We start from the raw sequence: 15265 nt of genomic DNA, 5'->3' as shown, positions 1-15265 counted from the left end.
GCAAAAAAATGGGTGTATTCTAGTCATGGTCTCAGAACTTCAATGAAGCTGAATTAAAAGGAAATAGACTAATTTGTTTGTGGAGGAAATTCCAAGAAAGAATAGTACCCAGGCTGTACTATACATACATACATACATACATACATACATACATACATATACACACACACACATATATATACATATATAAATAAATATAAATATATATAAATAATATAAATATATATTTATATTGCACCCCTTAGCAGGAAAAAGAAGTAGTTTGAAGTTATAGATAGATAAGGTATGAGTGATGAGAAAGTAGCTGTAATTGTTAAAGAGATGAATAGCATTAAACAAAAAACTTAAGCTTTGCACTGGGAAAATACGACAAGAACTCTGAGGCAAGACTCCCACCATCAAAGGCTCCATTTTGTGAAAAGCCAACTACAACCCAGGGAGGGGTTTCCTTAGGATCATCCTGTAATGTACATAGTGGCCGAGGCAACTATGGTCCAAGGGGCCAGGCCCAAGTTGGCAGCATAATTTGTCAGTCTTGTCCATGTGGTGTTGGTTCTAAGGAATGAAAGCTGAATCAATAAGGGAACTATTAAGGCTTATATTAAGATTACAAAAAGCCATTGAGACCAAGCAATGTGTGGTACAGTTGGATTCTATGCAAGGAGGCCATGAGGGGCTACTGTATGAAGATGTGAAGCTGAAGAACAATGGAGACCCCAGAATGTTGGAGATGCCAAGATCATGGTATGTCAGCAAGGAAAGCTGTAGACATGGAGTAGAGCATCTTAACAGAAGTTTTGTGCATTGGCATGGTGGGCTACCAAAGTCCTTTGGAGCTCAGACAAGTTTAACAGGATGATTCTAACCCTGAATAGTGGACATGGACCAATACAATTGGTGTTTTCCTTTCTGGGTATTGGTCTGATCTTCCTCTGCTTTGCCCTCATTATTTTCTCTGGAAGACAAATGTTTAATTTGTGCCAGTATATGAAGAAGTGCATAGCTTAGTTTATTTTGTAGAATCTCACAGTTAAGACATGAACTGTGTCTCATAAGAGACTTTACACTGATACTTTTGAATAGTGCTGGAACCATTACAAATTATGCAGACTTTTAAAATTGGACAGCATTTTACATTATCAGATAGTCATGGTGGAAAGTTAAAATGATATGTTTAGTTATGAAGCTGACAAAAGGTAGAATATTATCAACTTTACAGAATCTATTAATTTCATAGGAAACAAAACCTCCGACATATCTCAGAGACTTTGTAGGTTGAATTAAATGAGGTAGGAAGACTCACTTTAATTTGGGTAGCACTATTCCATGGGCTGAAGTTTTAGATTTAATAAAAGGAAGAAAGTGAGCTGAGCACAGCTCTCATCTTTCTCTGCCTTCTGAATGTAGATATATGATCAGCTGCCTCAAAGCTACTGTTGTCATGCCTCTCCTCCTACCATGATGTACTGCTGTACCCTCAAATTGTGAGACAAAAATAAAACCTTCCTTCCTCAAGTTGCTTTTGTCACAAAAATGAAAAAAAAAACTAATACAATGAACTCATTCAATGGAAATGGCTTGAAGAACACACACCATACCAAGCTAACCCTCCATAGCTGGCTGCCCTGTCATGCACAAAAGAGAATGCGGGCAGCCACCATTTGCATTATGGCCAGTTATTACTGGCACCTTACCAATGCCTCAGGAATCATTTGGAAGCCTCCTTCATCTCTGATGAATGTTGCCATGAGGCACTCTTACCTTTGTAGTTGCTTGATTTGTAGTACTGATTTTCTAAGGGACTCCTCCAACTGAGAAATCTGAATATAAATATGACTGCATTATTAAACAACTACCCCAAGAGGCAGTTCAGACAACATACCTGGTTTGTTTACAATTCTAAAATGTGACATTGCAGTAAGCCTGGCTCATCAGGACCTTTGTATAGAGCTGAGCCATGTTAGCTCTATAGACACCAAGCTCTGTTTCCACAAGTCAGTAGGAGCCTACAGCGTGTAAGCTCTGCTAGGTGTTCTTTAGAGATTCTGATGTCAAGTCTGAGACATGTCCTCCTACAGGACATAAGACATCTATCTATACAGACTTCAGAATGCAGTCTACAACATGTCAGGGTTTAGATTTGGTCTTGTCACAGGGAACTAGGATACCTCCAGGGGTAGGTTTAAAGTCTCCCCACTGGAGGTAAGAAGCCTCTCGGCTGGACTCTGGGCAGCTGTTAGAGCAGTGCAGGGGTCCTACAGATAGAGTGCTGAGTAACAGAGTGAGGTCAGTGGACAGTGAGTGCACAGAACCTGGGGACCCTGCCAGCCTGTCCCATCTATGAACCAAGGCAGTGCACTGGGAAATGCTTTCTAAACTTCATGACAGGTTCACAGAATGCTATGGCTTTATAACTAGGCTCTTCATTTATTAGATAACCTTTGGAGTTTTTTAAAAGGACTTTTATGTAAAAAACAAGAGGGATGAGCAGAGAAGCCTCCCTCTGCACTGCTCTCATGCTCCTGTGGCCCGAGTATGGGCCAGTTTAGCTGAGGGAGCCCAAATGGCCAGAGTAGGTTGCTCCATGTAGGTTGCCCAGAGCAGGGGAGCTCCTTGGTAGGTCAGGCCAACAGACTGATGGTCATAAGGAAAAACCACCCCCTCAACTGGAAATGTAAGGAAAAACAAATCTCCCAGGTGCTAGTAAATCCTATTCAGCCTGGACTTAAAGTTGGTCATAGCAGCACATTCCTTTAATCTCAGTACTTGGGAGGCTGAGGCAGGTTTGAGTTTGAGACCAGCCTGGTCTACACAGTGAGACCTTATCAAGAGGGGGGAGGGTGGGAAGCTGAACTATAATAAGACACTGAAATTATAAGATCAAACAATTAAAAAACTGAGTTTGATTTCATTTACCTTTTCTCGATAGAAAGCCACTAACCTCCTCCTGTGTTTTTCTTGAAATTCTGAAATCTGAAAAGACAACACATTTCAGCTGTTGAGGACACAGGGTTATGGCACATTTCTGTGGAAATAAAAGGCTGTAAGGAACTTTCAGTGTGGGTTGCAGCACGTTCTGTTTTACATGTACTCCCCCAGTAGGCCTGCATCTCCTCCCTCAGGGCCACAGATTTCCTGGGTTTCCTGGTGGTTAATGTCTGACCAGAGTGAGAAATAGCCTAGATGTTCCCGGAAGAACAGAATGCCAGAAGACTGTCAAAATGCAAGGGCCGCTGGGCTTATCCAATATGAACTCTAAACAATAAGGCTCTTTGCCTTCCTAGCAGCCTTTCTGTTCAGATGCTCCAGTGGTGGCTTACTCTTGAGAACACATGGTCTCATTCTGATGATAGTGATTACTGGAAGGCCTCCTGCCCAGTGAGTGCCCTAATACTTGGACTAGGGCAGGGTAAAGAGGTGGAGAGAGTTGAAACAAAACACCCGGCGTGGTGGCTAGAGCTGGCAGATACCAAGGCAGTCTTGTACAGATTGCTAGAGCCAGGTATTCCTGAAGCCAGTACCATCCCCATCTTCACACTCACAGGGAACCTCATGTACCTTATGTAATTTGAATTGGGCTTCTGAGAATGGCAATGTGAAAAAGTGAGCAGTGATCTGAGGCTCACTCAAAGAGAGCTGGTAGATGGTTTGAAAAAATGGTGTCAACTTGTTTGAGACACCAAACTGTCACTCCCTCATCTAATTCTTCCACCACTAAGTGCTAGTTCCACAGGTATAGGGTGATTGTAGGTAAGTGATATTTTAAGGTTTTATATATCCGTCTAGGTAACAGCACAGACAAAAGGGTGGTCCTTCATTCACCAAACAGCTCTCCTTGGACCACAGTTGCATCAGCCTCTATACCTTCCCCTATGGTTCTGTAGTGGAAAGCAATAACTCACTACAGAGTGTGCATTTCATCTACTATGAGAGGCTACTTCTAGAGATGGGATGATGTATGACACGCATCTTCAGGTTAGCAGAGACAATATCCTCCCTAGACCTGAGCTCTGGCCCTACAGTTTTCATGTGGCTCAAGTCTTTGAGTCTCCAAAAAGAGCTTTAGCCTTCTGAGACAAGGCAGGGACCATAGAACGACTGCTGCTCACATAGACAAGTATAGACTTTTTTGAGGCCATCTTTGCAAGAATCTTCACCAAAAAAGTTAATATCCTCCCTCAACTGTGCAAGCAGCTTTTGTCCCTCAAAGCCCATCTCCAAGGACCTTGTCATGAACCCTTTCCTTGTCTGCAGTGATAGCCCTGATCTTCCAGCTCCTAACATTCATGGGAGAGACTTAGCAATAACCACTGCACCTCGCTTCCCTGATTTTGGAAACCTGCATGCGTCATGTTTGAACAGGACAAGGCTGTGTCTGGGGGATTTGCTTTCCTTCAATTTCTCTTTCATATGTGTGTAAGGTACACTGTATTATCTATGTTCTAGATGTGACCTAGGGGCCATGTGGAGCTTCGAATTGTTCTCTCAGTAGACTGATGTTCCCAGCTGCTGCTGGCAACTAGAAACCTACTAGCTGCCTGTCTCCTGCTTTCTTCCTAAGTACACCGTGCACTGGTGTACAGGCAAGAAAACTTCATGTACTAAGCTACTCCCTCAGAGGCCCAGATTTCTGTAGCATGTGTCAACACCAATAAGGGTATGGGCTTCCAGTGGAGTGGCCTGTTAATGGGGAATGTTACCCTTGCTGTGACACGGTGATTTTTATATAAGGGCTTTGGTATGAGTACCTTGCATGCCCATGAATGACTGTCCAGTCTCCATAGTTGCTGATTTGGCAGACATAGTAGTCCCAAGGATAGAGCCAAATGTTAAGTAGCACTGTAACCCAAATTTTTGTCACAGTAATGGGCTAAGGCTTCTTAGAGAGACAAGCTTGCACTGTAGATGAGACTAGTCCTGTCCAGAGAGCCTCTTGTGAGATTGGGAACAAGCAGGACTTCAAGCATCTGTGTCACTGAGTCTTCTGTCTGCCTGGACTTTTCCTGTTTAGGAGTTTTTCTGGCTTGTGCTCTAGGGGTTACATTCTAGAGACTAGAGTTCTAGCACTGGCCTCACAAGGGAGACTTCATTAGTAAAACAAAGTAAAAAGGACTGAGAAACCTGGGAATGGTGGTGCACAACTGTATCCCAGCACCTGGAAGGATGAGGCAGCAGAGTGTTGAGTTTAAAACAAGCCTGGGTTGTATAGCAATTTCTATGCTAACTTATAATAAATGATACACACACACACACACACACACACACACACACACAGAGAGAGAGAGAGAGAGAGAGAGAGAGAGAGAGAGAGAGAGAGAGAGAACACATAAAGGAATTATAAATCTTTATCTTGCATTGAGACAGCAGCCAACCCCAAGGCTGAGAAAGTCTTATGCTAGACCAGGCCTGTTCATAAACAAAAGCAGCAGTTAAGAAAGAAGGGACAGGAGAATGGGTTAGGGAAGGACAGGTTCCCTTGAAGGTGAGTATATTGCAGGTAATCCAGGGAATCTAGTCAAATGACATGGAACTTTGGGCTCCGAATAGGGGACACAGACACATGATGCTAGGGACAGAGGTCAAGTGAGAGTGTCACTGACTGCAGCAGTAGCATATAGCAAGGGTGTCAAAAGGGAGGAAAGTAGGAAGAAACAGAAAAGCAAGTGTCATAAGAGCACAAACAACAACATAGATAAAACAGATAAGGTCAGCACTGAAACCTTTATGCTCAAATATTTTCCAAGTGAGAGAGTTAAACAAATGCTCAGAGAGGCAGAAGATATGTTCATACTCACCTCGGCAGAGACTGGCCCCCAGAACACTTAACCACAGGGTCTCTGAAGCAGTGTGCTCTGGGCATCACCAATTCAAGCCTCAAGCATCTAACTCACCTGAGAGGTCTCCTGGGAATACTTCTTACACAGACCATCTATGCCCAGAAAGAATGTCTGGATATTGGAGTTAGTCTGAAGAGGAAGCAAATGACTATGTAGAAACTTCTGTCAAGATCTACAATTAAGTATACATAACACAAGCAAACAGCAATTCACCCCTGAGAAGATGACCACACCTGTAAGGAGCATGCAGGGCAGTGGCACACAGTGGCAGTTACTGAACAACTCTGAACTGCATGCACTTCTTTATCCTGTAAAAATATGCTTCAAAACAAAGGCAAAAGGTTGACTCTTTTTTCAGACAAATAAAACCCAAGGGGATTTGTCACCAACAGATCAATATTAAAAGCAAAAGCAAAGTAATTCCGTAGGTAGAAAATGATCATTGACAGACAACAGAGTTTGTGAGGCAGCAAAGAACAAGAGAAGAGAAGTGTGGGGAAATCCAGCCATGCATTAGCCATGTGTGGTAGTGTTGTGTTGTCAATTTAGCACAAAGTAAGAGCCACTATTCTATCTGAGAAGGGAAAGGTTGCTAAAAAGTTCAATCGACTGAAACCACCTGAAGTCTTTCCATTGCCAGAAAAATCTAACCTTGATGAATCTTTTTAAAAAAGGATTTTATTTTTATTTCAATTATGTGTATAATATTTGTGTGGGAAGATCAACAGAGTCAAAAATTAGCTTTCTGAAAATGCAGTACATATTACTCAATACACATTTGGCAAGGTTGTTCAATAAAAAGAAACTCACAATAGCCACTCTTAAAATTAGGGAGAAAAAAAGCAGTGGGTGTGGTGGTACACACTGTAATCCCAGCATTTGGTAGACAGAGGCAGGCAGAGCTCTGCGACTCTGAAGCCAACTAGGTCTAAATATTGAGTTCCGGACCAGTCAGGACTGCATAGAAACACTATCTTAAAAATCTAAAACCAATCAATCAATCAATCAATCAATCAATCAGTAAAATAAAATAAAATAAAATAAAATCAAACACCATTATAGATGTTATGAACTGGTTTTGTTGTAAGTACATTAAAATGTAGTTGATACCGAAAATGTAAGACTTTAAGTTAAGCTCCATTGTTTCAGAATTTTAACTGTACAGAATATTCATTGAGATGGTTGTTAATAATGGGCCATACTAGTAGAAGCATGGAAAACAGTGATGCTGAAGGTGATTTAAACTGGGGTTGGGGGACTGCCTCAAGAGTTCCATAGAGTTTGGGACTGGGCAAGAGTTTGAATGACTATGTTAATCTACACAGGGTGCTTATATTTATGAGTTCATTACAACAAACTTACACACACAGATACACATAGACACACACACACACACACACACACACACACACACACACACACACACACACACAGGCTGGTCTGGATCTTTCTATATAGACCAGACTGGCCTAGGATTCCAGTATCTGTCTCCCAAGTATTAAGATTAAAGGCATAGGCTACAAATTTCTTTTTTTTTAAACAATTTATTTATTTATTATATGTAAGTACACTGTCGCTGTCTTCAGACACCCCATAAGAGGGCATCAGATCTCATTACAGATGGTTGTGAGCCACCATATGGTTGCTGGGATTTGAACTCATGACCTCCGGAAGAGCAGTCAGTGCTCTTAACCGCTGAGCCATCTCACCAGCCAGGCTACAAATTTCTATTCCAAGACCTTTTATGAAGCTATTAACTATGATTTATTGTTATATATTAACTATGAAAAGAAACTTTCAACTTCAGCTTGTATATGAATATGGGTGCAAAAATCCTAAGAGAAACAATAGCAAATTAAATCTATGTGAAAAAGCTGTAGTATGTCATTACAACTTGACACTATTCCTAGAATCTTACGTGGGTTTTTAGTTTTATTTTATTTTTTTATTAGATATTATATTTACATTTCAGATATTATCTCCTTACCCCATTTCCCCCACCACCCAGGAACCCCCTATCCCAGGGGGGTGGTTTAGTTTTAAAAGTAAATGAAGATGTCAGAGAGTTGGGAAACCATGTTGGACAGTTCACAAGTACCTGTAACTCCTACTCCAGGGAATCCAATTATCTCTGGCCTCTGTGCAGACATATAATTTTTTTAAAAAAGCAAATGTATTCTTCACTACACAAACAAAATGTGGTAAAACAGAGTATTATCAAGAATGAAAAGTAATCAATATAGCTGTATTGATTATATACCATTTATGATTTAAAAAATACCTTTAGCAAACTAGTATATGCATACTTGGTGAAAGACTAAAACCCTCTCTTTCCAGCTAGTGCTAGACGATGGGCATCTCTTGGGACATCTGGCACAGGCCGTGCAAGACCAGGGGTAAGAGAAAGCCCTACCACAAGAAGCAGAAGTATGAGCTGGGATGGCCTGCTGCCAACACTAAGATTGGCCCTTGCCACATACATACAGTCTGAGTTCGAGGAGGCAATAAGAAGTACTGTGCCCTGAGATTGGATGTGGGGGACTTTTCCTGGGGCTCTGAGTGTTATAAGGATCCTTGATGTTGTCTACAATGTATCCAATAATCAGCTTGTCTGCACCAAGACGCTGGTGAAGAACTGCATCATGTTTATTGAAAGTGCACGGTACTGGCAGTGGTATGAGTCCCGCTATGCACTGCCCCTGGACTGACTCCTGAGGAGAAAAACGATCAAAGAAGATTCAAAGAAATATGATGAAAGGAGAAAGAATCCCAATATCAGCAGTCTTTCAGAGAAGCAGTTCTAGCTCGGCAAGCTTCTCATCTGTATTGCCTCAGACCAGGCCAGTGTGGCAGACAAGATGGCTATGTACTAGAAGGCAAGAAGCTGGAGTTCTATCTGCTGAAGATCAAAGGCCAGAAAGAAAATAAACGGTCATCATAGCTCGTGTTAAAAAAAAAAAAAAAAAAAAAAAAACAACTAAAACTCTGACCATGAAGTTAAGAGAGAAATAAAGGTGTTTGCTGTAGTCAGCATTTCTAAACTGTACTACATAGGAGTTCCTGCCAATGACTGTAGACACTGCTTGTGATGGTTTAAATAGGTTTAGGCTCCATAGATTCATGTGTTTGAATGCTCAGCCCACAGGAAGGGGCACTGTTAGGAGGTGTGGCTTTGTTGGAGGAAGTATGTCATTATTAGGGTGGGCTTTGAGGTCTCCTATTCTCAAGCTCTACCCAGTAGGAATCCAGTCTCCTTCTGGCTACCTTCAGATCAAGATGTAGAATTGTCAGCTCCTTTTTTAATACCATGCCTGCCTGCATGCTGCCATGCTTTCTGCCATGATGATAATAGATTAAACCTCTAAAACTGTAAGCCAGCCCAATTAAATGTTTGTCTTTCTAAGAATTGCCTTAGTCATAGTGTCTCTTCACAGCAGTAAAACCCAAACTAAGATACTGCTGTAGAAGCAAATATTCTAGAATAGGACCTTTAGCAAAATCAATAACGGAACACTTTTTACATACTAGTAATGAATGTTTAGAAGATGATGCTTCAAAGCTGATGCAGTAGCTCTCTAAAGCAGCCAGCACCTAATGACGGGGCTAGCACAGTTTGCAGACCTCCATGGAGAAGCACTTGCAATTTACTGAGAGGTGAAAGAGCACTTGAACAAAACACACCCCACATTCAAGGGCTAAAAGAGCCAATACTGAGTAGATGTCAATTGTCCCTTAATTTTTATTTATTTTCATTTTTTGGTAATAAGTACAAATAAAACTGCTAATGAGGGAGGGGAAGGGAAAGACTTTTTCATAATCAGATTATTTGAAGGAGGAAAACCTACCCTAAATCTTGGCCACATCTTCTAATGGCAATCGACATAAAGAACACAGAAGAAGGAAACTGCTTTTTGCTTCCTGGAAAGTTCATCTATCCTGTTGCTGAGGCAATTCTTCACCAGTATTAGAAGCAGGTTTTTCAGGACTCTAAACAGACTGATGATCAGCAGCTCCTCACAGAAATCCTCCAGGACCACAAAAACAAGTTTGGGCTGCTGAGAAATCCAGCCTGTAGATGGAACAACTACCAGATTCTAAGCCTTTCCTTGTGAGACAGCCATTGCTGGAGACTACTTTGGACCACAGCTTTCACAGCAAAGTGTTCCCCAGTGGAACACCCTGAATGCCACTGTTACTGCTCATGTCACTGCATAGGTTCCCAGGCAAGATCTGACCTTTTCTTTCAGGTCTTGATATGATCTGCAACCTTATGAACTGGGAACGTAAGGGACATTTTTGGGCCCTCATCATAATCCAATATACAATGGGACCTAGGCAAGACACTGAGGAAATGTTCAATGTCCTAGATATAGGCACAAGCTTCAGGGGCTCATCTTCTTCAGATCTTTGCTAGACCCTCACTGCTGTCTGAGGTACTTTTGCCTCTTTATTTCCAGCCATGGTTCTGTCCTTCTGGAGTTCTGCAAGGTGAAGGAGCACAAGGAGTTTGCCTTACTCTGGTCTTATAGACATGACTATATTACCTGGAGTCAAAAAGCCAGAGATTTTCCAATATTATTAAGCATCTATCTCCTTAGAATCAGTCGTTCCTTTCTACCTCTGCTTGAAAGCCGGTTACACTTCACTTAAACTCATTATTCCTTGTGGTCCCGCAGGGAGGCAAACTTCAAACAACACATCTTTCTTCTCTGATCTGAGGTCACCAGAGGGTTTCCTCCTAGAGGCCCAGTTCCCCCACCCACCCACTAGCATCTTGCAAGCATCTAACATTGCACTGGTATTGTATTTCATGTGTGAACTAGTAACGGTCCATTTTAATGACAAACAAATCAACACATGTGTGTGTGTGTATATGTGTGTGTGTGTGTGTGTGTGTGTGTATGTGTATATATGTGTGTGTGCTATAAGAGTATCCAGGGGTACCTCTTGAATAGTCTGGGATATTGCTGGTCTGAGAAAATCTGCTCATATTATAGACTTGAAGAAACAGACTAAAGTAGAGATCATCGGAGGGTACTTTCCTGAAGCCTGCTTCCTAGAGTTAAGTGTAAGAATGATACACACTGAGTGCATCACAGAGGTTTTCCTACTGCAGTTCTTGCATTTGTTGAGCATAGGTACACATGTTCAATCACGAGTAGAATTGCTTGGTCTCCAGTGTATGCTTAAAAAGGAATTCTGGTAGTTGAGTGAAAAGCAGTCTGAAGTGAGAATAGAGGTGACAGTTACAGAGAGCTAACCTGAATGCTGTGGGTGAGAGACTATGGCCATCTGAAAAAATATTCTAGGCAAATGTAACAGAAATACCAGGCATGAGATGGAATTATGTTGTTACAGGAGTAACACCAGGTCATGGTTGCTGACCAGGAGATCAGGAGGTTTCAGAGGCATAGCCACAAGAGCCCTTTGACTTTTCCCTAAACAGTGAGACTTATAAAGGTGAGATATCTCCTAGACACAAGTAGATCCACTGGCTACAGAATGGAAAGGAGGCAGGATTAGCACCTGAGGTGGCATATAGCCATGAGCAAACTCATGGGTTCACAAAAGACTGCTGAAGGAGGAGTCCATATTTATGGCTTAGGATGTGATGTGGAAGAAAGAGCAGAAGGAACCCCTCAATGGTTTCTGCAGCTTCACTGGTTGATTTGCTTGTTCTCTCATACATAAAAAAAAGAAGATACACTTTTTACAAACACCCACAGAACAGTCATAATTACCGTGTATTAAAACATAATGAAAGGGGATGAAGAGATGACTTGGTGGTGAAGAGCACTGGGTGATCTTTCAGAGGACCCAGGTTCAATTCCTGGTACCTCCATTGTGGTTTACAACCCTTTATAATTCCAGTTCTAAGAGATCTGACACCATCTTCTGGCCTCTGTGGGCCACAGGCACATGTGTGGTGCACAGATATATATATATATATATATATATATATATATATATATATATATATGTAAGTCCAACAACTATACACATAAAATAAAAAAATAAACCACAATGAAAACCCTGATTAACTTAAAAAAAAATACCCAACACCAAAGATCTCGTCAGTGCTATAACATAAAGGTGATGGTGGAGCTAAAGCCTAATCATTTAGAAATTAAAAATATTCCTGTCTTACTTCCTTCACCTCTTCTCCCTGTTACTTCCTTTATTTCACTGTAGCCCAAGCTGATTTTGAACCCACAGCAATCTTCTTGCCTCAGCCCAAGTGTTGATAACATGCTCAACTCTAAAACTATTCTTTGAAACAATGTTTGAGTCAAAACAGAAATAAAGAAAGTCCAGGAAAGGTGGGATTAACTGCTTTTTAAAGTCTTTTTTTTTAAGATGAAATACTCTGGAGGCAGAAGCAGGCAGTGTCTGAGCTCAAGGCCAGCCTGTTCTACCCAGAGAGGTTCTGACTCAAACACACAAATGTAACAAGGGCACATCACATTCAAGGATCATGAATATTTGATATGAGTGACATCCAAACAGATCCACTTTAATTCTATTTATAAAATATCTCAGGCTAACTTATTCTTTGGTATAAACTTTCCAATGATTCCAGGGAAGCAGTCCTCAAGACATTAAAGAGTGTAGTGCACAGACAGAACAAACAGCTTAAATACACTTACTAATGCCCTAGTCAGGATTACTACTGCTGTGATGAAACACCATGACCAAAAAGCAATTTGGGGAGGAAGGGGGTTATTTTGCTTATACTTCCAGGTAACAGTCCATCACTGAGGGAAGTTAGGGCAGGAACTGAATCAAATAGGCAGGAATCTGGGGGCAGGAGCTGATGTAGAGGCCATGGAGAAATGCTGCTTATGGAAATGCTTATGATGGCTTGCTCAGCCTGCTTTATAGAACCCAGGACAACTAGTCCAGGAGCTGTGTCCTCCTTATCAGTTGGGAATTAAGAAAATGCACGACAGGTCTTCCTACACCCTGATCTTCTGAAGGTATTTTCTCAATTTCAGTTCCCTTTTCTCTGAAGACTCTAACTTGTGTCAAGTTGATATAAAACTAACTAGCCAGCACAACTAAGAAACATTCACTCTAGGAAGCTGGAGAAGGGTCAGAGGTTCTCTTCCCAGCCTGACCCTGGCCTTATGGCAGGGAAGGGGTGGTGCAGAGGTCTGTAAACAGCAGGATAAGACATTTAGTAAACAGTATGTAAGCAGTAGAATACGAAACTGATGTGCTTGGAGAAAAATAAGGTACTCTATTAAAATTTTAAATTGTTAAATATTTCCCCTTGCTTTTCTACCTTTAGGAATTCATGCCTATAAAAACTCTTGCAATTGTGGACAGAAATTGGTAAAAATAATGATGTAAGGCAAACAAACAAATGAACAAACATACAAACAAAAAACAGGAAAAAAAAACCCTCCATGGGCTCTTGAAAAGAAAACAGTAAGAGTCCTCAAGTTCTATCCACTGTTTGGCTGTGGGTCTCTACATCCACCTGAGTTAGCTGTTGGGTGGAACCTCTCAGAGGACAGTCATGCTAGACTCCTGTTTGCAAGCATAACAGAGTATCATTAATAGTGTCAGGGATTAGTGTTTGTCCATGGGATGGGTTTCAGTTGGGAGAAGGATTGTGGGCCCTGAAGGAGATAGGAACTCCACAGGAAGACAGTCAGTCAACTAACCTGGACCCTTGGGGCTCTCAGAACCGAACTACCAACCAAAGAGCATACAGAGGGTGGACCCAGGCTTCCTCCTCCAACACACAAGTATGTAGCAGATGTTTGACTCTGTCTTCATGTGGGCCCCCAACAACTGGAGCGAGAGGCTATCCCAAAAGCTGTTGCCTGTCTGTGGAATATGCTCTTCTAGCTGGGCTCCCCTGTCTGGCCTCAGTGGGAGAGGATGTGCCTAGCCCTGCAGAGACTTGATGTGCTAGGGGGTGAGGGGATACTCAGATGGAGGGCCTCCACCCTCTCAGAGGAGAAGGAGATGGAGGGATGGGGGAAGGATTTTGGGAGGAGGTGATAGGGGAAAGGGGCAGTGAGCATGGTGTAAAGTATATAAAAACAACAAAAACAAAAAAAACCAGTAAGATATTATGCAGTCATGTAAAAATATGTACCACAAACATGGTATTATTTGGAAAAAATTTGTAAAAAGAAAATAAAAGACATAAGAAACACAAACAAGGTGCCAACTCCTAGATGTTGTCATCTTTGGAACAGAATCTGAGAATCGACACATTGTCTGTTATGACTTTCTATATTGTTTGAGTTGTTGGGTAACTTGTAATTTTTTTTTATAAAAATTGTGATGTTTAAAAACAGTAATTCAAATCTGTATCTGGAAAACAGGCATAGAAGAGACAAATCACTTGATAAGAAGTTTATACCAAGGAATGAATTAATCTGACATATTTTATAGATAGAACTAAAGGCACTGGTTTAAGCCCACGGAGCAAATAACTGACTTATGAACAGCCCTCTTCATTATTCACTATGACTTTTATAAAAAACCAAATTTGCCTGACCAGGAACTCAGTGTTGTACTAAGTAAATCTAACCCATTTTCATTTCTAAAAACATAGCACAATCCAATAAACTGTGCATAAGGCCAACCTATGGCTAAAAAGGAAAGCACAACGAGGGTTTAACAGCAAATCCTGATTGGTGTGCAGGTTTATGCCCGTAATGTCAACACTCACTAGGCTAAAGCAGAAGGATATTGTATTTATGGACATCCTGGATAACACAATGACAAATACATTTTGCTTAGCAAAACTAAAGAACAACAAAAATTACAAACAGTAATCAACCAAAACCAATCAACAATAAAACCAAATCACAGAGCAAAAAAAAAAAACCCAAATCCTCTTATGCTTTATTATTCACAAGTGTTAATCTAATGAGAATTTTAGATACTAGTTACTAGGAATTTAAACCCAAATTAAAAGGAAATACTATTATGATGAATATTCAAATTCTAGAGATGTCAACTTACATGTTTTGAGAGTAAAACTGTCCGACAAGGAACTTCACAGATCACACATTCATTGTTTTTACCTATCAGAGAGAAGCAAATGTTTACTTACATTATACTGACCAGTGTTGTGAAATAAATATGAACATACACTTTGTGTTACAATGCAGGATTACAAAGTATCAAAATGTTTTCATGTTCTTAATGATGAAGCTGTGGATTCATGAAACAATTTATCCAATAATTTATTTTCCACAAGTGTCAACAATACTTAGATTTTTTTACAATGGAATCCTTTCTTTCTTTCCCCACATTCAGTGCATCCAGGTATGAGTATGTGTGTGTATTCTTCATGCAGGGACTCACATACCCTGTGGTCTACTATTAAATGTTAGCACTAGCCCTTAAAAAATTTCTTTTTTGTGGCTGGGCATGGTGGTACACACTTTTAATCCCAGCAC

General features: G+C 40.9%; 1 protein-coding gene and 1 pseudogene across 1 annotated transcript in view; one reads left to right on the top strand and one right to left on the bottom strand.

Moving 5' to 3' along the window:
* Window positions 1-15265, bottom strand: part of Rnf212 (ring finger protein 212) — a 38637-nt gene that overhangs the window by 18409 nt on the left and 4963 nt on the right. Inside the window, exons 2-5 of the mRNA XM_034509235.2 lie at window positions 14826-14887; window positions 5892-5966; window positions 2917-2973; window positions 1762-1820 (exon numbers count right to left, since the gene is read on the bottom strand). Coding sequence (XP_034365126.1) covers window positions 1762-1820; window positions 2917-2973; window positions 5892-5966; window positions 14826-14887 — 253 coding nt within the window. The remainder of the gene's footprint in view (window positions 1-1761; window positions 1821-2916; window positions 2974-5891; window positions 5967-14825; window positions 14888-15265) is intronic.
* On the top strand, window positions 8188-8778 carry LOC117712495 (small ribosomal subunit protein eS8 pseudogene; annotated as a pseudogene).

The sequence above is a fragment of the Arvicanthis niloticus genome, chromosome 7 (assembly GCF_011762505.2).
Source record: "Arvicanthis niloticus isolate mArvNil1 chromosome 7, mArvNil1.pat.X, whole genome shotgun sequence".
NCBI classification, from domain to species: domain Eukaryota; kingdom Metazoa; phylum Chordata; class Mammalia; order Rodentia; family Muridae; genus Arvicanthis; species Arvicanthis niloticus.
This window is presented reverse-complemented; position numbering and strand designations above follow the sequence as displayed.